The sequence below is a fragment of the Rhinolophus sinicus genome, linkage group LG14 (genome assembly GCF_036562045.2).
Source record: "Rhinolophus sinicus isolate RSC01 linkage group LG14, ASM3656204v1, whole genome shotgun sequence".
Lineage (NCBI taxonomy): Eukaryota > Metazoa > Chordata > Mammalia > Chiroptera > Rhinolophidae > Rhinolophus > Rhinolophus sinicus.
The window spans coordinates 52477658-52503922 of record NC_133763.1 but is presented as its reverse complement, the minus strand read 5'-3'; the positions used below and the strand labels follow the sequence as shown (position 1 = coordinate 52503922).

The window sequence follows — 26265 nt, the reverse complement described above, 5'->3', positions numbered from 1 at the left end:
GTCACACGAGTGCAGGCACAGTTGTCAATTTTCCTCCCTTTTTAATTCTGCTACAACACAGAGTAACTACTAATTACACTTCAACGGATTCCAGTTTAGTATGTTCCTGAACAAAGATTCGATTCTGGTCAGTATAATTCTAAAAGTCATGCCATTAGGCACTACTCCATATTGGCCTTCTGGTCGAAAATGAATGTGGAGCCCCCCACTCTGCCCTTTGAAATACTTTGAAACATGGCTAACATCAGCTCAAGTTTCAATCTGGTGACAGTTTGGCACTTTGGGCTATAGTTGCAGAATTAGCCTGGTTTCTCCCTGCACACCAGGCCTCTTCGGCTCTAAACCACCCTGGTGAGACTGGACTAACACACTTTTGCGGCATCCTGCCGTAGCCCAAGCTGCAGTATCTCAGGGCAAATGGATATTAAGTTTGGTCCCTGTGTTCACAACCCAGAAGTCTTCTCAACCCCATTCTTTTGGGATTTGATGGAAGCTTCATCATGTAGGCTTCATGATCGACCATTAACTCCATTTTCAGCTCTTTTCCCTTCTCAAGAGATTGGGGGTTGGGGCTGAAAATCCCAAGTTTCTAATCATGGCTTGTTCTGTCAATGACCAGCCCTGAATGAGCTGCTTGTTTGGATTTTGTGAAACTTTGTGAGATTTTAGGAAAGTCTGCAGCATGAGCCAAGGCAGGCGGTTTGTGTGGAAAAGCCACTGGAAGGGGCTTGGGTGTGCTCGAAAGTGGGGTGGGGCGGGGTCTCAGAATCTTTAGGGCTGGGCCAGGTTGATGGAGACTCAAATATGATGGCCACCTGCGTCTGCACGCAGCGAAGGGGGAGGGCTCAACAAAGAAACAATGGCTTCCGCCAGCTCCTCTGTCTGGGAGGAAGCTGCCCCTCCTGCCCTCACCCTGATGCCAGACAATTCAGTTCCTTCCCCATCTGTCCCTGGTGCCTTGCGAGCTGCTGCCCCAGCGCTGGAGTGACTCCATCAGCACGTAAGTCCGTGCACGGGCCCTTTAAAAGGAGCACCTGGGACTGCATCTTCCCTCCGGCTCACACAGTCATGATCTCCACTGGTTTTTACAACCAGAAATTATGGGGACTTATCTCCCCAGCACTGAAACCCTGGGCTGGGATGCCTGGTGTGGGGCTGGGACTCCTTGCTCCCCCAGGGGCAACTCTGCAGCTGAGATATCCCTCCTAATTTTTAATGGTCACACGTGGGTGTGGCACCAGCTCATTCCGAGTCTCTGCCCCTCCTACCAGTCTCTAGGCGGCTTATGTCTGTCGCTGTAGGGCTTTGGTTCAGCTAGACTTCACTTGATTCTCAGTGATGGTTGCTCTGTAGTTTAGTTGTAATTATGATGTGATTGTGTGAGGAGGTGAGCACAGCGTTTACCTACTCCATCATCTTGACCAGAAATCTGATTCTGCTTTTTAAGTCCCCAACCAAAGGCCACTGTCCATATGAATTTTCGCATTGTTTTTCTATTTTTGTAAAGAGTGACATTGGGATTTTGATAGGGATTGCTTTGAAATCTGTAGGTCACTGTGAGTCGTAGGGACATTTTAACAATATCAATTCTTCCAACCCATGAAAGAAAATGTCTTCCCATGTATCTATGTCTTTTAAAATTTCCTTCATCAGTGTTTTGAAAATTTTCATGTACAAGTTTTTCACTTCTTTGGTTAAGTTATTTCCTACGTATTTTTTCTTGTTGCTATTATGAATGAGATTGTTTTCTCAATTTGCCTTTTGGGTAATTTGTTTGTGTGTAGAAACTCAACTGATTTTGTATGTTTGTTTTGTATCCTGCAACTTTACTGAATCATTTATTATTTATAACAGGGTTTTTGTTGTCGAGTCTTTAGTGTTTTCGATGTATATGATCATGCCATCGGCAAATAGAGGTAATTTTATTCATTCCTTTCCTATTTGGATGCCATTTATTTCTTTTTCTTGTCTAATTTTATTAGATAAGATCTTAGAGAGAAATCTTTCAGTTTTCCCCCATTGATTATGAAGTTACCTGTGTGCTTTTCATATATGGCTTTTATTATGTTGAGATAAGATTATTCTGTACCTGTTTTTTTGAGAGTTTTAATCATGAATGGGTGTTGAACTTTGTCAAATGCCTTTCCTGCATTTATTGAGAGAAACGTGGGGGTTTTTTTTGGTTTCATTTTGCTAACACATCTTATCACCTTGATTGATATACACATGTTGCATCCCTGGGATAAATCCCCCTTAGTCACAATGTGTGATCCTCACTGTGTATTGCGACAGTGTGGGGGGTCGTTTTGGTCCCAGATTGAACAAAAGGGTGAAAGGGGTTGCAAGATGACCTCCTCCTCCCAAAAAGCTATGCGTCAAAAATAGAGTTCCTCACCCCAATAACTTAAAAAAAAAAGGCGGCATCGGGAAATAAATATGTAAGTACTGACATTCAGCTGTATCCTGGATAAGATATTGAACTTGGAGGATAAACAAAGACTTCTCAGACATTCAGGTAGAAGAAACCTACAAGGGGAAAAGCCAGGTGTCCAGACTCATTAAGGGAAGACAATGGAGCAATGTCTAGAATGTTCTGAAGGAAAGAAAGCAAACTCCAAAAATATTAAACTGATGGGGGTTGTCAATTTAAGTAGAAGAGCAGCAGGCAGACACTGGAGCAGGAAAGAATTCAGGATCTCTAGCACCTGTGAGCTCTTCTGGGAAAGAGTCCAGCCAATCAGAAAGATGAATTTACATATATATATTTTCACGGGATGTAAAGTACAGCATAGGGAATATAGTCAGTGGTATTGTAATGGCTTCGTACGGTGTCAGATGGATAGTAGACTTCTTGGGGTTATCACATTGTGAGGTGTGTAAGTGTCCAGTCATTATGTTGTTTTGTACACCTGAGACGAATAAAAAAAGAATGAAGGAAGGATGAATTAAAATGAAGAACTTGGACATATAATGCACTTAACAAAAACTGGGAGGTGGGAGGAAATGAATTCAAATTTCCAATTTCTTTTAAGAATAAAAATCAAAATTAAAGCATAAAAATTTGAAAAAAAAATAGAGTTCCTTTTGAGTGATGAATTATTATCTAGTAATTGTCCAAGGTCATATTGGCATACCAAATTCCTTAATTAAGTGGTTTCTAGGTTTTTATTTTTGTTATTTGTCTATAGAGATTGTGTACTGGTAAAGAATGTCCTATTTATTGCTTTTTAACATCTGTTTAATTATTTTCTTGGGATAAATTTCTGGGAAATGATGGCTGACTACAAGGTATTCAATAAAATTCTCTGTGACTCTAGCTTGGCATTGCCAAATTGTTTTACCTTTTAGAAGTTTGAGCCATGTTTTTATTTAGTGTATTGATGAACCTCGTATTTGCTGAGGAAATCTTTATGTTGGGTAGATGAAGGCTCACCCCATGAATTGGAAAAGATTTGGCTTAAGTTTTTACCTATTTCTCACAAACCTTCAGGATGCGGAGACAGTTTCTAGTTCCATTACCTGTCCTTTGGCACCCCCTTCTGGGAGATCTACTCACCAGCTTGTGCAGCCCCTCCCAGGGGAGAGGCATGGGGCCAGGTAGAAACGGCTCCCTGACAGAAGGCTTGAGATGGGGCAAAGCAGTTCACCTGTCACTCAGAGGCTCAGGTGGCACCTGTGTGGAGACCAGGCCTACATATCTGGCCTCCCTTAGAATAGGGTCACTGCCACATTGCAGTCGATTATTTCCCTATAACAAAACTGTTCCTACCACTTCTCTCTCACCTGCCACCCATCCCCCAACACTTACCATCTTCCCGTGCCCAGGACAAAGTGGAGGCTCTAGCTTGGCACACAGGACCCTTCCTGTTTTTCTCCATCCTCCTCTCCAGCCCTGCTTCTTCTGAATGCTTTGGACTCCTTCCCCAGCAGGCCACCACCCTCTTTCCTACCACCAAGCCTTTGCCTGTGCTGTTTCTTCTGTCTGGAGTGCTGGTTCTCCACGCTTCTTCTGGCAACAAAAACCTTCAAGTGCCCCCTCAAAGACCACCTTCTAAGGAAATCTTCCTCAACTCTCCAGGCAGAAGGTATTCCTTCCTGGGTGCCCAGGGTACCCTGTTGGTGCCACTAAATTAGTAGTGTTCACAGTGTGTGTGACTCTGTCCCCTCCACGCACCCCACCCTGTGAGCTGGCCCTGTGACTTACTCATACTGCCTCGAGGGGCCTGGAATGCTGTAGGTACTCGAGAAATATTTGTCAGACAAGTAAATGTGCTTTATGATGGTAGAGTCTGGGGGCTTCCCAGGGAGGAGGGCATCCAAGGAAGATGTATTTAAGTCGTGTGTCTGACCCCACCCACACCTTGGAGCTGGGAGGATGAGCTCTGAGGCAGGGGGATGGATAAAGTGACCTTGTGTGGATCCGAGATGCTTCAGATCAGGCTCTGAGGGAAGGTGGGTCCCGGAAACCGGCTAATTGTAGGAAGCAAGTGTCATGTGATGTCATCTCAGGAATGCAATTAAGTCTCACTGTCCCTGTGGGAAATCCTGTGAGAGTCACAAGACTCGCTGCTATGATTAGAGACACTGAGGACGGGGCGGGCTGTGGGATTGGTGGCGGGGCTGCTGCTCACACAACTGCCTCCTGCCTGAGTGCTGGGGAGTCTCTAGGATACTCTGCAGGCCGCTGGAGCAGCCTCTGCCCAAAGCGACAGGTCGGCCCCTTTTCCGAGGGAGTTGTGAGGGCGGGTGGATGGTGGTGGGTCTGTGCTGGTGCAAAAAAGCAGAGGTGGGCTTCTTACTTGTTTTGGAGAGTGTGTGCCATGGAGATGGATGTCCCAGCAGCATGACTGTGGCCCAAAGGGGTTTGGGGACCAATTAAGAGAACGATGTGTGTTCCCAGAGACTTTGGTGTGAATCCAGCTCTGGGTGGGTCAGCTGTGTGATCTTGGGAAGTTTATGTGACCTCTCTGAGTTTCATTTCCAACTCAGAAAAGTGGGGGTAATGGTTCCTACCCCATGAGGTCAGCGTGAGGACGCCATGGGACACTGTGTGTAAAGGGCCTTGCCCAGTGCCTGGCCGGCTCCCTGAGAGTTGGCACCAGCAGTTGTTGTGAGTCTTATCTGAACAGGCTCCATGGAGGACGCTGGCCTGACCGTCCTGCCACCTGAAAACAGGAATCTCACCTCCGTAGCAAGTGTGTGTGTGTGAGAACAGGAGGTCTCGGCACTAGTTCCTCACCTGTGTGCAGAGCACCGGGATGGGTGGCGTGGGGTGACCAGGACAGGCTGCAGGTGTCCCCACCTGCCCCCCACTGGCCAGCCGAGCGCATAGGGCCTGGGAGGGCCATGGGAAGCAGGGATGAAGGGACTGTGCAGACGGCAGGCACACTCCTTTAGACACATGGCAGGGCAGCCACAGCCACAACGCTGGGACCCACGTGTGGGCTGTACGCTCCGTCGAGGAAGGGAAACACCACCAGTTGCTCAGGGCTGGGGCTCTGGGTGGTATCGTTATTTTACTGTGTCATTTGTGCTACACAATAGTCTGTGGTAGTGGGGCTCTTGTCTTCTCAAGGGGGTTAAAAGCATTTCCATTGGAAAATGCTGTCTTGCTTCGAGGAGTGTAGTTTCAGAAGCCGTAGTCCCAGGGAAGGGACAGAGCCAGGGTCCTGAGAGTTCTCAGCAAAGCCGCCTGGAGGGCAAAGAGGCTGAGGCGAGTTTGCAAAGGGTCAGAATGAGGGCAGGGAGGGACCCTGACACAAGGGGCCGGAAGGTGGGCAGGAAGGAGGGGGAGAAGATTCTTGGCGAGGGGCCACCGCTGGGGACTGGCCCAAATGAGGTGCTGCTCTCTCCTCCCAGCGTCTCCACTGTCCCCAGCTGCTCCACCCCGGCATCTCCAGAGTTGGCCCCTGTCCTGGGCCGGGGTCCAGCCGCCATGACGGACACGCCAGTGGAAGAATCCCTCTTCCAGCTCATTCACTGCTACCATCAGTACGCGGCCCGGGAGGGGGACGTGGAGACCCTGTCGCTGGAAGAGCTGAAGGCCCTGCTCATGGACACTGTGCCCCGTTTCATGGAGAGCTTGGTGGGTCTGGGGCGTCAAATGGGGGCTGCTGTGTGGTTGGAAGTGAGGGTGCTGGTGCAGGGAACATCTCCCAGGAGAATTTCACTTGGAGGAGGGGGAGTGCTGAGGGCAGAATCTGTGGCCAGGGCGAGGATGGGCCCTGGCTGACTCTTCTCCAGAAGCTCCCAGCCTGGCCCCACTCCAGCCCAAGCCTCGCTAATCCCCCAAACTCCATCCTAACCCCAAACCTGTTTGTTCTCTCCTGTCTCGATTCCCACGAGAACAGGTCCTAAACCCTTCCCCTGCCCAGAGCCCTGTCAGGGCAGCCCCTTCTCCTGGGGTTTCTGTAAGTGGCTGACTGGAGTGGGGTGTCGCAGGGGTAGGAAATGTAGCTTTCCCTCCCCCCTCTTGTCTGCTGGGTAACAGAGTCTTGGGCCAGCCTGAGGGCCCAGCCCTGAATCCAGGTGACACCTGGACACCCTGCTCAGGCCTACACATCTCTGCCATCAGGCCTGGCCCCGTGACGGAGTGTCTGTGGGGCGCGGCCTTTTGCCCTCTGTGCCGTGCCCCAGGGTCTCTGGATGGTCGTCTCCAAGGACTTCAGGTCCGTGTCCTGACCCAAGGCCACTGCAATCCAGGAGAAGAGCGTCTTGGTCTCTGAGCGTCTCCCCTTGCCTGCCTTTGGGGACATCAGACAGGAGAGTCTTGCCCTCCGTTTATTGGAGTGTAGCCACCAGGGTCACAGCACAGGGACAGGGTTGATTGTGCTCAGTCCCCTGTTTCTAGGGAAAACTTTTCCCTACCAGGGCCATTTGCCTACACGACAGGGCTATGCAAAGACCACCAGGCCCTGCCACTTATCGGGGTGCGGGCCCCCCAGGGACAGATGTCCCAGACAGCTGCAGGTCCCATGGCTTTGTTCTTTCCCTCACTCTGTGCTTTCTCTAGATGACACAGGCCATGTGTCATAAACAATCCCTGGGCAGATGCCACAGCACACAGACATCTGACCCCACTCAGCACTGGCCGCAGGGGGCAGGAGATGCACACATGAGTGGCAGGTGGGCTCTGCCTGGGCGAGTCCCCAAGGGAAGGCCCGGGCTGGGCTGTCCCTGCCGAGGAGTTGTAGGTCGGCTGGGAAGACAGGCTTAAAGAGCACCGTCTGACGGCCAGGCACTCAGCCCCTGCAGACCCTCAGCCAGCGAGTGGTGCCCAGTCTGCTCTGTCCGTCTGCCCCACGTCGAGTTGCCCAGCAGCCCTCTGCCTCTTCTGGCTGATTCTGCAGCACAGGGTGTCCTGGCCACTGAGTAGGGAGCTGCTTCCTGCAAGCCCCCCCGGCAGGCAGGGCCACACACAGTGCCCGTCCCATCCCCCTCCAGCGGGCGGGTGGAGGGGAGCCTGGCCATCTGCAGGCCCAAGCACCTGGGTGGAGGCTGACGCTCTGCCCACTGCAGGGCCGGAAGGAGCCATACTTCATTGCCGAGCTGTTCCGGGCCGCTGACAAGAACAAGGACAACCAGATCTGCTTTGAGGAGTTCCTCTACATCCTGGGCAGGCTGCTGAGGGACTACCACCTGCAGTACCACCGGCAGCTGTGTGCCCATTACTGCGCCCAGCACAGCCTCTACTAGAGGGACCGTGGGCAGCCTCCCCGCAGGGGCCGGCCCCAGGAGCCCGCGTGAGCCGGCTCCGGGAGGCGGAGGGGCACTCTGCCATGTGTGTCTGCGTGTGCCCGGTGTGTGTGCCCACGCACGTGCATGTCTGTGGGAAGGGCAGATGGCCGGGAAGAGAATAAAGCAACTGCAAACAGTTTCTGGTGTCACTCAGTTCATGGAAAGGGAGTCGGTGATGGGTCCAGAAAGGGGAGGGTTTGATCCCCAAAGGTAGGGGACCCTCCATGTTGGGTAAGAGACAGAGCTGCTGCCTCCAGGGGCCCCTGCGTGAGGGGGAGACAGCCCCTGCCCCCAGCCTTCCTCGGAGAGGGAGGCCTCTCTTCCGTTGGGGAGCTGGCCCTCTGACAAGTGATGTTTCGATCATTTTTTCACTACACATACATGATGGGCCAGGAGCCAGGAGGGCAGAGGCACACTCGACATGGACCCTCATGTTGAAGGTCTGCACTGGGGCAGAGCCCCAACGAGTCAGTGTAGAAAGGCAGAGTGGCCTGTGAAGGGGCCCGGACAGGGGAAGGTGGTGCTGGTGGGCCTGGGGCGGGCGGCAGGCCAGGCTGAGAAGGAAGCTGTGTGGTGGGTTCAGCGCGTGCTGAGTCAGACCAGGCAAGGGCAAAGCCAACGACCCAGCTTGTTATGGGGAGGAGCCATGAGTGGAAACTCAGTGATTGTCAGTCAGGGAAGTCTTCCTGGAGGAAGAAGGGCTACGTCTGGTTTTGACCAATAAAAAATGATGATGAATATGGGTGTTACTCCAACTCAGGGACACCTGTGACTCACTGATCCAAGTCTTGTCGTGGCCCCTGACCCCTCCCAGCTGAGACCTGCCCCTGCGCTGTTTCTGTGTTGTCCGTTTTTTTCCTATCTCTCCCTGGGAGCCCAGGACTCGGACGCACACTCCCTCTGGGAGGGTTTCCTCTGCCTTTAGGCCCTGTCTGGGCCCATCCTGATGGGCTTCTTGTCTGATGATGGTTTGGGACCCCGTGTCCTGAACTTATTGTGGTAGAAACAATGAGTTTTAAAAGAATGGTGGGCGATCATCCGCGTTGCTCCCCGTGCTAACGGGGCGGCCATTTAAGGGGCTTGGTTTGGTCCCCTCCCCCAGCTGGGTCTGTGTGCCACGTGAGGGGAGCCGCGCCCTGCGGGCTGAGTGGGGACCTTTGTCTCTGATCACACAAGCTCTGAAGCCTGATTTTGCCCCACTTCCCCCCAGGCCTCCCCTCCCACACTTGCCAGTGCACCAGCGCTTACCTTTTGGGGCTCAGCTGGGCCTCACACTTTTCCCCTGTGGACATTCCTGCGCCCCGTGGGGCCTGAGCTGCCCTGTGCAGGTGGGTGCCCTGCCGCACTGTGGTTGGGTGTGTGGGGTTTGCTGTCTGTGTCCTCCACCACGCCAGGTACCGTGTCTTGGCATCTCCCCTTCCCCCGGGGCCCGTGTCAGCACAGGCTCTGCTCAGTGGTGTTGGAAGAAGGAGAGCAGGAAGGAGACTGGGATCCACTGACCCCGGTGTGTGCTGCATCGTGGCCTCTGGGAGACGGGGAGACAGTTGGCGCCAGCCCAGGAGAGGGTTCTTCCGCCTGTGTCATCTGAACCGACGTGGGTTCCACAGGCCTTTGAGTACCAAGGGGGCAGCTCAGCCCCGTGGTCGCCTTCCTCCTGCCCTTTCCTGGGGGGTCTCTCCACCACCTGTCTGCGCCGCCCTCATTTACTCAGCCTAGGCTGGGTGGGCCTCCTCGGCTCTATTGGGTCACTCACAGGACCGTGCTTTTTTCTGTAAACAGGGCCGGGCTCCACACCCCCTGGGTTGCCCCACATCTGACAATATGATTACAGGCTCTGCCTTCCCCTCATATGCTTACCCAGTTCCCGACAGCCTCTCCTGCTGGGGCAGCTCAGCGGCTCTGCTCGCCCTGAAGCCCCCAAAGTGCCTGTCTGGGGGACTGTCTCTGCTGGCCTCACTGGTCAGCAGGCTCCCCTGAAAAGCACACCATCCTAGGGGCTCAGGGTTGGCGGCTGCCTTGAGTCTCCCTCACTGGACCTGGGGACTGCTTTCCTTAACTCTCTGCATGAAGAAAGCTGTCTTCACAGGGACCATGGTTAGGGGGTGTGGAGCCTCAGAAAAGCCAGCTTGCCTGTTGTAATGTCTGCTTTTTGGCACCTAAGCACCAAGACAAAGCAGAACACATGTCGACAGCGAGGAACCTGAGTAACCTCCGTGCCTCAGTTTCCTCATCTGTCACATAAGGATAATTGCACCTGTAATACCCACTTCACAGGGTTAGTGGACATAAAGCCACCCCGCAAATATGATGTGCTATCTGGGGTAAGGTGCTATTATGCCAGGTCATATAGGAGAGGGCCTGGTGAATAATAGGTACGTATCAAATGCTTCGTCACCGGTTGAAACTGTTCATATTATAAGTCAGAAATAGCCCGATTTTCCTGTCAAGAAGGTGAGTAAGAAGTTAGACTGCATTTGGTTGGTGGATTTATATCCTGCCTTGTTCCCAAAGTGGTTTCAGGGGGCTGGTGTGATAAAGGGAATTTCTGTATCAGACAGGGGGTAGGTCAAGTGTTCCATTCTGCATTCATCGATCCCCCCAGTAAATATTAATTGAGTGCCTAGTATGTACTAGGCCCGAGGGTTGTGATGTGGTTTCTGTTCCAAAGAAAAGACAGGTGAGAAACAGATGAACACAACACAGCAGGGCAAATGCTGTGATGCACAGGGGTTTGGAGAGCAGGAGAGAAGAATGAATTCAGTGTCCACAGGGGTGGGGACAGACAGGGACGGCCAGCAGATGGTGCCCGGGTTGCGTCAGGAAGGACAAGGGGACTTTACCGGCAAAGAGGCATTCCAGGCAGGGCAGGAAGTGGATGATGTCGCAACGTGGCATAAGTCATCCAAATCGCTTGATGCACTCTGAGTGTTGTCTCACTGTGGGCCTCAGTCTCCTCATCTAGAAAATGGGAATTATGAGAGTCCATAGCGCATAGAATTATTGTGAGAATGAAATGGATTGTTGTAAGTAAAAGCACATACAACAGCAACTGGCCCATGGTAGAAGCTCAGTAAATATTAGCTATGCTTTTGCTATTATTTGTTGTTGCCGTTATTGTGTGTGCCAGGCATGGTGCTGGGTCCTGGGGAGGCAGAGATGCATGGTCCAGGCTGGTCCTCGAGGGCTGACAGCCCAGCTGGGGTGTCAGGGGCCTCCATGGGCAGTAATTGGGTGCCCTGCTAGTGAGGCACGGCTCTGAGCACATGACGGTTTTTGTGTAAATTTTTTATTAAAATGTACGAATACATATGAAGAAAAGTCCACAAATCACACATATTTTGCAGCTATTATTAATCCTCACAATAACACTATGAGGTAGATTCTATTTATTTCTAGGATTTTTAAAAATTTAAAAATGTTAACAAATTTTAATCGTGGCAAAATCCTCATAACGTAGTTTATGTTCCCACCAGCACTGCACAAGGGTTCCAATTTCTCCACATCCTCACCGACATTTGCTATTTCCTGTTTTTGTTGATAGTTGCCATTCTCATGGGTGTGAGGTGATACCTAGTTGGGCTTTTGATTTGCATTTCTTTGAAGATTGGTGATGTTTGGCATCTTTTCGTGTACTTATTGACCGTTTGTATATCTTCTTTGGAGAAATCTCTACTCAAGTCCTCTGACCATTTTTCAGTCAGGTTGTTTGTTTTTTTGTTGTTGAGTGGTGGAGGTTCTTTATATACTCTGGATATTAACCCCTTATCAGATGTATGGTTTGCAGATATGCTCTCATATTCTGTATGTTGAAGGTAGACTCTATTTTTAATCTCTACTCAATAATTGAGGTAACTATAACACAGAGAGGCTAAGTAATTGGCCCAAGGCCACACAGCTGTAAAGTTACTGATATAATGAAGCCCAAAGGGCTGTGGAAACATGAAGGAGAGAGCGGCTAATCCCATCTGCTTCCCCCAGGAGGCGATGATGGCCTAGGTCTGGAGGAGCACAGGGTACGTATTTGTTGAATGCTTGAAGGAAGGCGAGAGGAAAGGGGTTTTTCCCAGCGGAGTCAGGTTCTTGTCAGATCAGCCTCTGGAGCCTCCCAGATCTGGTCTGGGAAGCTCCTGGGGGAAGCACTTCACCTCCTGCCCTCAGCTCCCACGTCTGTAGACTGGGTGGGATCTGTGCCCCACCTTCCTGACAGGCATGGTCTGAGGCTCCTAGTAGATTATATGGATACGAAGTGCGTTGTACCAAGAGAAATGAGCCACAAATCTTCGGCGCTGGAAGACAATCCAAGCGGTATTTTGTTGGGGGACAGGGGTGCTTGCTCCTCCTGAAATCCTAGAGGAGTTGGCACCTCCTCTCCTCTTGGGCACCAAGCACTTCTGGCTTCTCCAAAAATCCCTGCCCCACCCCACCCCACGGAGTGGGTTCCTCTTCAGCCCAGGCTCCTGGGGTCACAGGCACACAGTCACCCACAGAGGGGAGAAGGGGCCCCCTGCTGCGTTTATGCAGAGGCTCAGTGCCTCCTGCACACAGAGGGACCCCAAGCCAGCCTCTGTGTCCAGGCACGGTGCACCCCCAACTTCACAGAGCAGCAGAGGTGGGGAGGAGGGACGGCAGCAGGAGAGAAACTGATTGGCCCTTAGCAACACACTCCCAGAGTCCCACCACCCACAAAACAACCACACTAATGGAAGTGCTGCACCATCATTGTTAAAACCCAGCCGCAGGACGCATGTGTTAACCTGTTAGGGGGTCTTGGGACCCTTTTGAAAGGGTCCTTGAGACCTGATGAAATCCACAGAGGAGTGTGCGTCTGTGCACACTCAGAATGATGCATTCAAATTCAGCTCCATTTCTGAGATGCACAGACAGGCCATGGTGCATGAGATGGGCAACAGTGGGGTCTACGGAGGGAGCAACCTGGGCCCCAAGCCAGGGGACGGCAGTCCCCAGAGGAGGCCTCACCATGACCTCTTCCTGGTCTCTACTTCCTGGCAAACATGTTCCCCTCCCTGCCCCCCCCATCGGAAATCTTCATTGTGCAGTGACTGTCCCTCTTACCTGGTTAGGAAACCAGAGGCTGTGGCAACCCCGGAAGGGAGCAGCTGCCTCGGAAAGGCCCGAGGCCCCGGGCAGCTGGCCAAGCCCAGCCGCTATAAAAGGGAGCTGCCACCCGGCCCGCTCATCCTCTGTCTACTCTGTCAACTCTGTTTCAAGGAGACCTGGTAAGTGGGACTGCCCTGGTCTGCCATACACTTTGAGCTTCCCCCAGGAGGGCCGGGCGTGGGGTGGGGCAGCCTTGTCTGAGAGAGGGGAGAGAGAGCGTGGGGGTCTGGAGCGAGAGCCTGCACTTCTGGGGGAGGAGAGCTAGAAAGGGACAAAGAAGGAGCCAGTCCTCTGCACTTCTGAGTGAGGGCACGTTTGTTGCCCAAGCTGGGCCTTTCTGGGGCAGAGGGTGAGGGCATGGGAGAGCGGGCAGGCACTGTGTGTGTGTGTGTGTGTATGTGTGTGTGTGTGTGTGTGTGTGTGTGTGTGTCCATGTCGTCCCACCCCTTCCTGTCATCGCTGTAGCCAGCTGCTGGGTTTAGTTACTCGGGAGGTACAGGCCAGGACAGAGCCATTCCCTGGGGTATGAACATTTTGAGGGTGCCCTAGTCTGCAGTGTGCTGTGGGCAGAGGCACCGTCCCCACCATGGGCTTCCTCCTGTGCTCCGCCTTCCAGGTGGGGCAAAGTCTTGGGCACCATGCTGACCGAACTGGAGAGCGCCATTAACAACTTTATTGAAATCTACCACAAGTACTCCCTGGAGAAAGGGAACTACCATGCCCTCTATAGGGATGACTTAAAGAAATTGTTACTGACGGAGTGTCCCCAGTACATGAAGGTGAGGAGGGGCTGGGGGTGGCCGGGTTCTCTGCCCGGCTCTGAGGAGACTGGGGGCCCCTGGTCCCCCATGGTGGATGGCCATGCCTCCGCTCTCACTGAGATCTTTACACTCTGCTTCTTTCCTCCATCGTGACAGAAAAAGGATGCAGACACCTGGTTCAAAGAGTTGGACATCAACCAAGATAACGCAATCAACTTTGAGGAGTTCCTGACACTGGTGGTGAAGGTGGGCATCTTGGCCCATGAAGACAGCCACAAGGAATAGCAGGGCTGTCCGGCCCTGGGGCTGGGCCCCTGGACTTGTCCCTGAAAAATAATAAAGTAGCTGATACCTCAGGCCTTTCTTGGTCTCTTGCTTTTCTCTTGTGGAATGAGGTTCCTGGGGGCTGGAGTGGGGGGTGTTGGGAAACGCACAGGAAGAGAACCAAACCTCTGTTGTCCCCCACGCCCCACCTCTCACGAACCTTCAGTGCTGACCGTTTGTCTGGTTTCCTCCATGAGTTTCACCCAAACTATTTCCGACTCTTCCAGCCCCGGCCCTGAGTCACTGGTTCTAGGACTTAAGGATTCTAAAAGGTCCCTGACACTATAGCTGATGATTCTCTTACTTGTCCCCAAATGGGTGACCTGGTAATGTAAGGCAACCTTCTACTGTTCTCTAAGCTACACGTTTATTTCCTGCTAAATGTCTTAGAGGTGACCCTTCGGAAATTAGGGAGGTAACTGAGTAGAAGTGAGTGTGTGTGTGTGTGTGTGTGTGTGTGTGTGACAGACAGACACACTGGCGTTATACGTGGTGTGACTGTAGGCAGATGTTTAGAGTCCTACATTGATTAATGCTAACCATAACCCCCTGACCCCACACCTGAAATTTCTCCTTAGAGATTTTGGAAGGCGTCCGTCTCTCGTGACTCCCAATCTTGCAACTCGATTAAATAATAAAGGAATGGGCAGATAGGCCAACACATCAATAAAACGCAGCTCAAGCAACAGGGTGTTCAGATGCTGCCCTGTGGGGTGACTGCTCTGGTGATCAATGAATTGTCTAAAACCATCTCCCTGTCATCGTCACTTTGGATTTTCCAAGGCCTCCTAAATGGGAAAGCCAGCACCCAGCCTGGGAGCTGAGTTTCCATGCGGTGCCTTGGGAAGTTTTCTGGTATCCCCATTTGGGTGGTGGGCAGTGGTGGTGGTGACAGAGGAGGAGGTAGGACGCTGTTACCAGAGTCTCTAAACCAGGGTTCTTCACTTGGCCTGTTAGGCGTCCCTGAAATGGAGCTGAAGTTGGATGCATCTTCTGAGTTTGCACAGAAGCACACTCCTTTGTGGATTTCATCAGGTTCACAAAAGGGTCCCAAGACCCCCTAACAGGTTAACACATGCGTCCTGCAGCTGGGTTTTAACAATGATGGTGCAACACTTCCATTAGTGTGGTTGTTTTGTGGGTGGTGGGACTCTGGGAGTGTGTTGCTAAGGGCCAATCAGTTTCTCTCCTGCTGCCGTCCCTCCTCCCCACCTCTGCTGCTCTGTGAAGTTGGGGGTGCACCGTGCCTGGACACAGAGGCTGGCTTGGGGTCCCTCTGTGTGCAGGAGGCACTGAGCCTCTGCATAAGTGCAGCAGGGGGCCCCTTCTCCCCTCTGTGGGTGACTGTGTGCCTGTGACCCCAGGAGCCTGGGCTGAAGAGGAACCCACTCCGTGGGGGTGGGGTGGGGCAGGGATTTTTGGAGAAGCCAGAGTGCTTGGTGCCCAAGAGGGGAGGAGGTGCCAACTCCTCTAAGATTTCAGGAGGAGCAAGCCCTTCCCTTACCCAACAAAATACCACTCAGATTAACTGGCTTTCAATGTAGAAGATTTCTCACTCAAGATCCCTGGGCTTTTTGCTTGTAGTAAAACTTTAATCGTACAAAAATGCAGATGAGCAGGGACCAGTAACAACTTACACCTTTATTTACCAACCAAGGATTTAATTACCAGCTTTTTCCCCCGCTTCTTCCGCCTCCCCTGCCAAGCCCGGTTCAAGCCATTGTTTCTCAGTCTAGTTGTGTAGGACACAGCTCCCTGACCCGTGCTGGTATCATGAGCCTTGTGCTCCCCCCGGCTGAGGCAGTCAGTCACCAGTTGTTGGCTGGCCGCTCACAGCAGCTCACGGCAGCTCTCGCCAGCTGCCGGCCACTCATGCTGGCCACCGGCTGTTCCTGGTAGCATACGGTAAGCCCATGGCAGCACACAGAAGCCTGTGGCAGCTCATGCTGACCTCTGGCTGCTCATGGCAGCCCAGCTCCAGGGAGAATGGTTGTTTACAATCTTAGAATTGAACTGGCGACCTCGGCGTTAGGAGCACGGTGCTCCAACCACCTGAGCCACTGGGCCGGCCCACCAGCCAGTTTTATTATCAACTAACATATTAGTGAAAATGGTTGGCAATCAGGGGAGAATTCAGATTAGGACCTAAAATGGGATGAGGGTTGTCTAGTCATCGAACATGGAGATGGGTTCCTGTTGGACAAGTGAGAAGGCCAGGGACATAGCTGCTTCCTTCTCTCTTGGTTTTCCTGAATGATAGCTTATCCAGTCCCCAAAGGGTTTCCAGTAAGTCAGGACTGTACACACCTTCTGCATTGTGGAAGCAGAGATTATGCAGGTCTGAGGGACATCTTAAAGCTGTGCTGCTGGCCCAAGTGGCTCAGGCAAGAAACGACCAGAAGGATGCATCCCAGGCCTCACTCTACCTTTAGGGACTATAATGGGAGAGTACACAAAGGACAGAGTAAAAGTCAGGTATCCACCTGGGCGGTGGTGGTGGTGGTGCCGTGGTACCTATGTGCATGTGTGTCTGGGTGGGCATGGGGCAACATACCCCAGTGCCTTTGGTTCCCCTTGAAGATACTCTGTTGGGCTTGCTGTTAATGGATTCTTTGCCTTTAGTTGACAGTCCAAGGAGTCTGGGGCTCTGAGCTTGCTCAGAGGGACCATGGGGAAGGTGGCCCAGAATGCCCTTTGGAATTTCTCCCTAAGTGATGGGCACTGGTTGTGAAGAATTGCGTTGACCTTGAGCTATCAACAGTTGATACCCAAGCTCATGGTTGGACAGGGGAGGAGGCCCCATTGGCACCGGCTTCCTGGGGAAAGAGGTGGAGGTGAGAGGGGCGTCACCTCCTGAAAGGTCCATGGAGGAGGCAGGCTTGGAGATTGTGATTTGCAAACGAGACTGTGCCCATTACAGGAAGGCACTGGGCAGAGTCAGACGCGGCTTGTAGCCCAGAGCAAGGTGCTTTGGTTTCCTGTTTCCCCAGCTACAAAAGAAGAACAAGATGGGGAAGTTGAGAAATAAGTAGTTCAGCAGGAAACCTCATGTAACATCTGAGCCCACAGAGGGGACCTTAGCTCACCAATTGAGGCAGATCTGGCCACTGAGATTTCCGGAGCCAGTAAGGATGACCTGTCTGAAATCCGATTCTCCACCCAGGTTCTCCACCCAAGCCAGCCAGGTTCCTCATGGTTGTGACAAAAATCCTAAAGGGCATGGAGAGGACCTGGAATTGGGCAATTGACCAAAAGAGCTTATTCCAATGGAAAGGACTTCCTCATACATCCCTCCACTTGGGAGCCAGAACCATTCTGTTGGGGTCCAGATACCAGCCTGTCTTCTGGCCTCTTGACCTGGGGAATTCAGCCTAAATTCAAATGGGCTGAAGAAGGAAGGGAAAGCTACCGACACTTACTGAGCTCCTGTTGGGTGTCAGTGCGAAAGGAAACAAAAAATCATCTCAAATCTGGAAAAAGACAAAATGGTGATTGCGTAACTCTTTGATCTCATGCTAGAGTCTGTCTGAATAGAAGGACGTCCTTGCACCTTGTGAATCTCCCATCATCTGACACTTTTGCGAAATGTAAGGGGTCGGCACAGTCTATTTGATGAAAAAGTCCCAGTGGATAAAGTCAGGGTACATCTACCTGATGGGGTGACATGTTTGTAGAGACTGGTAGAGACGTTAAACCCCCAACTGTTAGGGTTTTCATCACCCTGTTGAAAGTTACAAGATCCTTGTATCTAACTTAAGGGTCTGACTTAGGCATCCCTTTCCTGACTGTCTCTATATATTCTCAAATATTCTTCAAACCAGATTTAAAAATGTCTATTTGTTGATTCTCTCCTTAAGGAGTTAAGACACGCATTTTGACGTGGGCCCACTGTGTTTGTTGATAATCGTGCTTCTCAGCACTAGACTTTGTGATACTGGATCTTATTTATTTCTCGTAACATTACGAGAGAGAGGAGGAGACCCAGAGAAGTGAAGAACCTTGACGACATTGAGTAATCTGGCAAGTGGCAGCGTGAGGATTAGGTCTCCAGGTGAAAAAGCTCCGTTAAGACACGAAAGCCCTCCCTTTCGTCCGCCTCCATCCAGTGTGTGCCGAGATCCATCCTTCCTCCGCTGGCCTCTCTGGCCTCTTGGTCCTCACTCCCTGCTGGGCCCCTGCCATCGAGGCGTATGGAACAAGGCACAGCAGATGCCACCATGAACTTCTCTCCCGGGCGCCTGTCCTTCCGGGACCAACTGGGTGCCTCAGAGCCTGAACTTGTGGGTATTTTCCTGGTGTGAGTCATCCTCCAGACAATAGAACAAGAAGATTGGCATTTTGATTTCCCTGAGCTCATAGTAACAATGCCCCCTCCCTCCCGGGTTGGGGAGCCTTTCTGCCAGTCTTAGGAGCTGTACACTTTCCCGTGTGAACCATTCTCTCGTCTCCAAAATCATGATCTGAACTGGCTGCTAAGGTCAGGGCACAGATCTTTGGCGACTCTTTCAGGCGGTCGGCACACACTCCTCGTTCAGTGGCTAGGAGCCTCCTCCTCCTGCTGCTGACAAAGCCTAATGCACAGAGGAAAGCGGGGAGCTACCCTGCAGCGATAGCCCACCCAGAGGCTCATCATCCGCCTAATCCAGCGGGGGCTCCGTCCGGTCCTGTTGGCTCAGCGTCTTGTTTCACTCTGCTTTCTAGAGCAAAGTAGTTAACCAAAATCCGATGCTCTGGATTCCCTTTCCTGCTTTGGTCCTAGACCCTTCGTGATAAAGTTATCTAAGACCGAAGCATAATATCACCCTCAGCCCCTTCCCAGACCTTCAGAGCTTTAGACGTTCCCCCCGGACTGATGTTCTGAAGGAACTGAGTCCCAGCTTGGTGTCTGGGCCTGTGCAGGGCCCTTGCCGCTTCTGAATTAGCCTCAGTGACTCGAGTGCAGCTGGAAGCCCTCAGCGTCGAGCCCTCTGTGACAGGCGGCCCAGCCATGGCCCGACTTGGTCAAGCCTGGCCTCTGGAGCCTTTTCCAGTAGTTTCCAGGTTCTAGCAGCACTGATCGTCTTCCTACGTTTCTTGGAAATCCCACTGGGGCCCCATAACGCTTCATAGCTCCCAGCACACATTGTATGGCCTGTGCGTCCCCCTATGGTTGTGCAGGTTTTCCTTACATGAAGCCCATGGGGGTCCCGTGGGGCATCTCGTGACCTCCACTTCCCCTCCCTTCTCTGGTGTCTGTCACTTTTACAATTTTCAGCCTGCTCTGCTGGGGCTGTCAGGTCAAGTGCTGTCAACCACACTCCCTCCCGGCACCTCCTGGGCCCCACCACCCCCTCTAAGGGTTGGCCCAGCCCCTCCTTCTCCAGGAAGAGGTTCAGCGTCTTAAGAGATTAAAGAGTCTGAGGAAGAGATGCTAAAAAAATCATTTTTGAAGCACAGCCCACTACGCGGCTAGCTTGTCTGGGGACGCTCAGAGAATTACATTTTTCAGCAAACAGAAAATTCTTTATTTTCCTTCCCTGCTCTCTGGAGTATTCTCCCAATCCGCTGGTATCTGTCCAGGGTCCTAAAAGCATCCTGTAAAGTCACAGCTGTTTGTTGTCGTATTTCACCTTGTAATGACCATCTACTCTGCATATGGTCGGTGTATGTCTCAACATGACGCGAATGTAACAGTAAAGGGAGGGAAACAACAAACAAACACACAAACAGGAAGCATCCTGCAGGGGCTCTTCAAGCACAGTGTCATCTTCTTTGACTGGAACCCTCAAGGGCAGCAGTGACCATATTGCTCAACGGGTAGAAAGTTGCATTTCTGCAAAATGAGTAAGTTCTAGAGACCTGATGGTCAACACAGGCCTTACGGGACAATAACAACACAGGATTGTGCATGTAAACATTTGTGAAGCGGGTAGATGTCATGTTATGTATTCTTAACACACACACACACACAACAAAAACAAAGGGACTTGGAAATGTTGGGAGGTGATGGGTGTGTTTACTGTTGTGGAGATGGTATCGCAGGAATGTGCTGCGTAGGTCAAATCTCCTCAAGTTGGATGCGTTAACAACATGTAGCGCTTTGTCTATTAATTATACCTCAACAGAGCTGTGAAAAATAGAGTTCTTTTTACCTATCAGAGCAAAAAGAAAGGAAGCAGTGACTTGGATAGTCTTTGCCACACCTGATTACCTAATGGGATCAGCTTGTCCAAGGTGTCACCTAATTCTGGAGGAACAAAGTAGCTCATGAATCTGAGTAAGCTGGATGGGATAAATATAATTGGGACGTGATTCATCGGTTTAGGGCAAAATGACACGGATCTTATTTTCCCCATCAGCTGCTCATGCCCCTGCCTGTCCAGTTCCTCCTCTTGCGGCCTCCCCACCCTTGAATTATCCAATCACCACAGGTGCTTTCTTACTTCATTGCAGGGCCCAGTTCCGTTTCCATGTGCCAAGGGGCAAGGAGCTGGGGTCTCACTCAGTTGTCTTTCGAGAGCAGCTGTGTCTCATGCCTGCAAGGTGTGGCCTCTCAGGTCTGGCTGTGCAGTTTTCGAGATGAACCTAGCCCAAGGCTGTAGGGACGCACTGCAGGGGTTCATGTCCAGGTCTCAGTGGTGACCCGTGGGGCCCTGAGGCTTTCAGACCATGTTGCCATGGTAACTGAGTCTGTAGGACATGCACTGGAGTCTGTAGGACTGAATGGAGGTCACCAGGTTCGACTTAAACATTTTTATCTCAGAGGCCTTGATAACCTCTTTCTATCTGTCACATCGGGGATTTTGACAGGAGTGTGGGGGAAGGCACAGACGGATTGGTGTCTCACTTCCTGAAAACTCGGTGATCAGCTTTGCATCCCAAAACAACTTAGGGAGAGGACTCCCTCCCCTTAGCCTCCCTGCCCCCACAGACATAGAATCTTTATGTTGGCATTCCGCATGCCAGAACTGAGGGGAAAGCTGGTCATGTACTTTGTTGAAACAAGAAGCCACGTTTCTCGTTTCTCATCTCTGCACCTCCCACCTCTCTCCCTGCCTCACCAGGCGCTTGTTCAGACTGTCTCCTCCCCAGACTGTAAGCTCCTCAAGGGTGCGACCGTGTCTGTACTGCTCATGGTGGTCTCCTCTGGTGCCCGGCCAGCCAGCAGCTAGCAGACACGAAGGGTCAGGAAATGTGTGCCAAGTGGAAGACGGCCCGTTCCCCTCTTTCTCACCATTGCTCAGAGATCAGAGCTCATGTGAGGCTCTCTGCATATCTCTAGGGATGGAATTCCTTTAGACCCAGAGTCTCCCAGACTTCAAAGCATCGTCGCCCTTTGTGTGTCTCTCCTTGCATACCAGGCAGTTCATTTCCCTCCTGGAGAGGCCAGCTTTCAAGGAGTTCGGTACCTCTGTGAGGGCACTCTCTGGGCTCACTTGGAAGTAAACCCACCTTGGGGGGTTGCCATCTGCACCCCACCTTAAGCTCTGCGTGTGCTCCGCCCACTTCTTGGGTGTGACTAACAGAGTCACGTGGTTCCCATGAGTACTTTTTTGGGGTACCTTTTAATTTTGACATAATTTCAATTTGATGTAATTTAGCGTGATGGAAAATTCCAAACTGACAGAAAAGTTGCAAGTGTAATACAAGAAACTCCCATGTACCGTTTATTCAGATGTCCCAGCTGAACCCATGGTTTCTTTACATTATGAAAATCTGATGTTATCTCGACATGCTTTTCAGGATATTTACATGATCACATTGAGTTCAGTTTTCTTGAAGGTGATGGTCTGTCTTCTACTTCCGAGTACGCATTTATTTCTAGTTGAAGTTAGAAGAGTTAGAATGAATTCTTGTTTTCACTAGTTAAATTGTTTTCTAATGTGTTCTGTTTCCCATTGTTGTCATGGTCTTTGACTGACTATACAGGGAGTTGTGAGAGTGAATCTGTATCAGTTTGGCTCAAAATTTATTTGAAAAGTTTATTTCTTGCGTGGTGTGCTATTACTATTTGTGCATAGTGACTTGAGATGCAGCAGTATTTTTTAAAAATAGAGTAATAGTACTAGAGTAATGTTTTAGGGGAAGTTGTAGGTTTACAAAAAATTGAGCAGAAAGTGCAGCGTTCCCATGTTCCCCCGGGCCCTCCCTCCCCCATCTCCCATCATTAACTTCCTGCGTTAGTGTGATGCATTTGTTCCAATTGATGAGCGAACACCAATAGGTTATTATTCACTAAAGTCCACAGTCTGCATTCCACATTCCCTCCACTCTGTGCCGTACATTCGGTGGGTTTTGACAAATGCATCATGGCGTGTATTCAGCATCGTAGCATCGTCTGTGTCCCACCGTCAACAGAGGAGTTTCCCATACGTCCATCCTCCTTGGCCTTGAGGAGCTCCTGTGAGGAGGGGAGGTGGGACCAGACCAGGTGCCAGCCAGGAGGCCACAGGTCTCAGGGACCCCCTTGGGCTCCCCAAGGACAGCAGCAGGACACTCAATTGTGGAGCAGGATTGGCCTTTCCCCTTAGGGCCAATCCTACCTTTTCATTGGGGTAGGACAAGGGAGGAAGGTAAGGCAAGTGATGTTATTCGGTGTGCCAGGAACTGTGCCAGGCCCTGCTGCATGTGGACTCCTTGTCTTCTCAAAGGCCCTGCTGCCTGGCACAGATGCTGGGCTGGTGCTGGGTGGGGGTGGGGCGAGGGGAGCTTCCTGGAGGAGAGACCGTAGTGGAGGCCCCTCCACCACGTGGCCGCTGTCAGGACACACAGGAGGAAAGTCTCTTTATCCCTGTAGGAGACAGACCCCCGTGGCCAGTGTCCAGGCCCCTGGAAGGCCAGCTCTGGGCTGAATGACCCACATTCATGCTGGGCGGGTGAGGGCAAAAGAAACACAAATTTAAACCTCACACTTGACTGTTTTCAAGCACTTTCTCCCGTGGTCTCCCAGTTGAGCCTCATAACAACTCTGGGAACTAAATGAGACCAGAGAAATGACCACACAAATAAAGAAACAGGCTCACAGAGGGCAAACGCTTGCACAGGGGCATAGAGCTGACCGCCCCATCTACCGCTTTCCACTGTGGCCTGCAAAGCAGCCTTGCATAAGACCCCATCCCCGTTTGGAATCTGGGTTGCTAGCCTTGGCCTGACTGGCAATCAGTGCTTCCCACTTCACTCATGTGGGGTGAATCCCCTATGTTATGACTGAGAAGGTGTCAGTCATATCCGTTCCCAAGTTCCAGGAAGGCAGCTACAGGATTTGTGTTTCCCTGCCCCTAAGCCTAACACCGGGCTTCCCACACCGTGATTCCGGGTGGGGGTGGGGAGGGGGAGCATGGAGGTGCAACAATGAAAGAATCTTTACAAAGACCGAGCAAGAATGAACAGCATTAGGGAAAAAGCTGGAAGAAAAAGATCAGGGTCTGATATAAGGTTGTCTACATCCACCGAAAATTATGGGTTTTGTTTTTCTTTTACAAAACGTCTGAGCAGGAATTGTTTTTTATAACAACAACAACAACACCCCAATTCTTATTTTAGGGGAGAAGTGACAACAATGGCAAAGGTTTTGGAAGCAGACAAATGAGGGCTTGGCACTTAGGAAAGTTACTTAACCTCCCTGACTGAATCGCTTCACCTGCAGATGACTGTACCGTGAGGGCTCGCCCCAGGGGCGCTGTCTGGAGAATTAGGAAAGGGTTTGTGTAAAGCAGCGTCTGGGCACGTTGGAAACGCTTGGCACATGCTCACTTTTACAAACACGTAGATGATTTGTTAGAACAGTTTTAGATTTAGGGAAAAATCAAGACGGGAATGTGGGCGGTTCCGACACATCTGCACACAGTTTCCCCGTCACGCATACCTGACGTGCGCACGGTACATTTATTACATTTACCAGAGTGCTCCTGATACAGGACGAATAACTGAATTCTGTACTTTCTTCAGATTTCCTGAGTTCTAAGCCATTGTCCCTTTTCTGTTCCATGTCTACCTTGTCTGTGTTTTAATTCCATCGTGATTTTTGCTGTGACAGATGCTTGCTAAATGCCAGTCCCAACTCTTCATTTCCAGGCAGGAGGCAGTGAAACTTGTTCCCCTGGCCTTTATTTGGATACAGGGGACAGAGCTAGACCTGGAGGCCGGGTCCGCCCGGCCAGAGAGCCAAGAAATGTGTGGGTGGGTGGGGTGGGGCTGGGGGTTCTGTTTCAGGCTGAGCAGCGGGGTGACATGGGTGTAATCTGAGCTTCTCATGTTGCAGTCAAAGCCACAGGTGCGAAGCTTCTTTTGAGCAACAGATCCTGGTCTAGCAATTGCATCAACAGTGAATCAGAAAGGTTTCCTCACTTGAGGTCAAAGGTGAAGCCTGCAGGCCCTATAAAACCTCCCTGGCTCAGAGCTCCTCACCAGTTCCAGCTTCTTGTTACAGCTCCGTGCTCCTGTCTTGAGAAAGGTAAGTGTCTTTTCCTCGGCTGGGCCCTCAGCGGGTCTGTAGTGTGGTGATCGCAGTGGCCCCTTTGCAGGCTGTGGCAAGCCACAAACCCCAGCTGGCCAGAGCTCCTCTGGGCTGACTGTATTTAAAATTTTTTTTTAATTTTAATTTTTTAATTACAGTCGACATACCATATTGTATTAGTTTCAGGTGTACCACACAATGATTAGACATTTATGTATCTTATGAAGTGAAGGGGTGACTGCATTTTGGACCCAAGGAGACCACCTCTTGCTGGGCTAGGTAGACCCAATCTCAGGACGTAGGGATGGCAGAGGTGGGTGGGCTAGTGAGTGTCTGTAAGGGACCTGTGGCCAAAATATCGTCACCTGGGGAAAGGCAACAGCCTGGGCAACCACAGAACCCTTCCCAGGTGAGCGTGAGTGAGCGACATCCTCTGAATTATGCTCCCCAGGAGATATGGGGACATGGAACACTGCGGCAGCTGAGGCTGGTTCTTGTCAACGTTGGAGGGTGTTATAGGGTCTTTCTCCCTCCATCCAATCCACAAATGAAGGGTCACCATGGGTCAAACCCCGAGCAGAGAGGACACAGAGCAGATGTGGGGGAAGTTATCCCTGTCTAAACTGTGATGCAGGAAGAGAGGAGAGAGGAGATGTGGGGGTGGGGAGGGCCTGGCCCTGACTGCCCTTGTCTCCTGAAGGTTAACGTGACATCGACATCGGGAAGATGACTAAGCTGGAGGACCACCTCGAGGGCATCATCAATATCTTTCACCAGTACTCGGTGCGGGTGGGGCATTTTGACACCCTCGTCAAGAGTGAGCTGAAACGGCTGCTCACGAAGGAACTGGCCAACACAATCAAGGTAGGCCACGCCCCAGGCCGGAACTCGCCCAGCCCCCTGTGCTGAGGGCAGCGGCCAGGTCTGCGGGATGAGGGACCCAATTGTGGCTCCAGCCCAGGGGAGCGCCCTGTGCCTGCTGAGGTTCAGGGGCCCCGCCTCCCTCTCTCACTAATTCCATTTGTCACCTCAGGCTCTACTCACTTCCTCCCTCTGGAATCGGTTCCCTTTCAGTGAAGTGGAGAAAGGCAGGGCGGGGACAGGGGGTGGATTAGTGAGCTACAGAGAACCTTCCAGGTCAAGAGCTGCCTGATTCTAGAATGGCTCAGGACAATTGCTTCTCTCCGTCTTCTGTTTTGTCACGCGGGATTCTCCAACACAGTTTTGGGGCTAATGAATGCATGTTTCTGGGTCGCCCTGAGCTGAGCCATGAGGGATGAGAGAGGCCTGGAGAAAGGCGTGGAAGGGAACACTTCCAACTCACTGTCTCTGCTGTCCCCTTCTCCTAGAATACCAAAGATCAAGCCACCATTGACAGAATATTCCAAAGTCTGGATACTGATAAAGACGGACAAGTGACGTTCAGTGAATTCATAGCCCTGGTGGCCAGTGTGCTGGAGACTGCCCACGAAAATATCCACAAAGAGTAGGAAACTCGGAGAGGCTTCTCCCCTGCAATGTCCCCAAGAACAACCAAGTGGAGTGAGAGTTAATAAATGTATTCTTGAACAGTTCTTGACAGTGTCTGCATTTTTTTCCTTTCCGTGCCCATGGCCCTCAGACTTGACCGCAACCCACCCCTGCTATTCTGACTGCCTCGTTTAGACCCCTGAGGTCCCCTTCTCTGTGTTCATTTGTTCACCTATTGAGTCAATGTTCACTACTTGTGCGTTCATTCATCCCACAAATATTCACTGGGCATCTATGATTATAGCCAGAGACCCAAGACACAAAGCTTCTGCCGTCTTGGGGCTGGCATTCTACTGGGGTGGGGATAGAAAATAAATAGGCAAACAAATAAAAATACATCCTCCGATACCCAGGTAGGCA

General features: G+C 51.4%; 3 protein-coding genes across 3 annotated transcripts; all 3 read left to right on the top strand.

Annotated features, from left to right (window-relative positions):
- The first annotated feature begins 4574 nt into the window (after nucleotides 1-4574).
- LOC109435391 (protein S100-A15A) lies at nucleotides 4575-7874 on the top strand. The gene is made up of 3 exons (XM_019713233.2): nucleotides 4575-4712; nucleotides 5860-6085; nucleotides 7519-7874. The coding sequence occupies exons 2-3, from the start codon at nucleotides 5936-5938 to the stop codon at nucleotides 7693-7695; spliced, it is 327 nt and encodes a 108-aa protein (XP_019568792.1). The 5' UTR covers nucleotides 4575-4712; nucleotides 5860-5935; the 3' UTR covers nucleotides 7696-7874.
- A 4946-nt stretch (nucleotides 7875-12820) lies between these two features.
- On the top strand, nucleotides 12821-13972 carry S100A8 (S100 calcium binding protein A8). Its single transcript, XM_019713218.2, has 3 exons — nucleotides 12821-12974; nucleotides 13472-13634; nucleotides 13773-13972. Exons 2-3 carry the CDS (start codon nucleotides 13494-13496, stop codon nucleotides 13899-13901), a joined length of 270 nt encoding a protein of 89 aa, XP_019568777.1. The 5' UTR covers nucleotides 12821-12974; nucleotides 13472-13493; the 3' UTR covers nucleotides 13902-13972.
- A 10258-nt stretch (nucleotides 13973-24230) lies between these two features.
- On the top strand, nucleotides 24231-25949 carry LOC109435380 (protein S100-A12). Its single transcript, XM_019713217.2, has 3 exons — nucleotides 24231-24372; nucleotides 25076-25239; nucleotides 25725-25949. Exons 2-3 carry the CDS (start codon nucleotides 25102-25104, stop codon nucleotides 25863-25865), a joined length of 279 nt encoding a protein of 92 aa, XP_019568776.1. The 5' UTR covers nucleotides 24231-24372; nucleotides 25076-25101; the 3' UTR covers nucleotides 25866-25949.
- The last annotated feature ends 316 nt before the right edge of the window (nucleotides 25950-26265 follow it).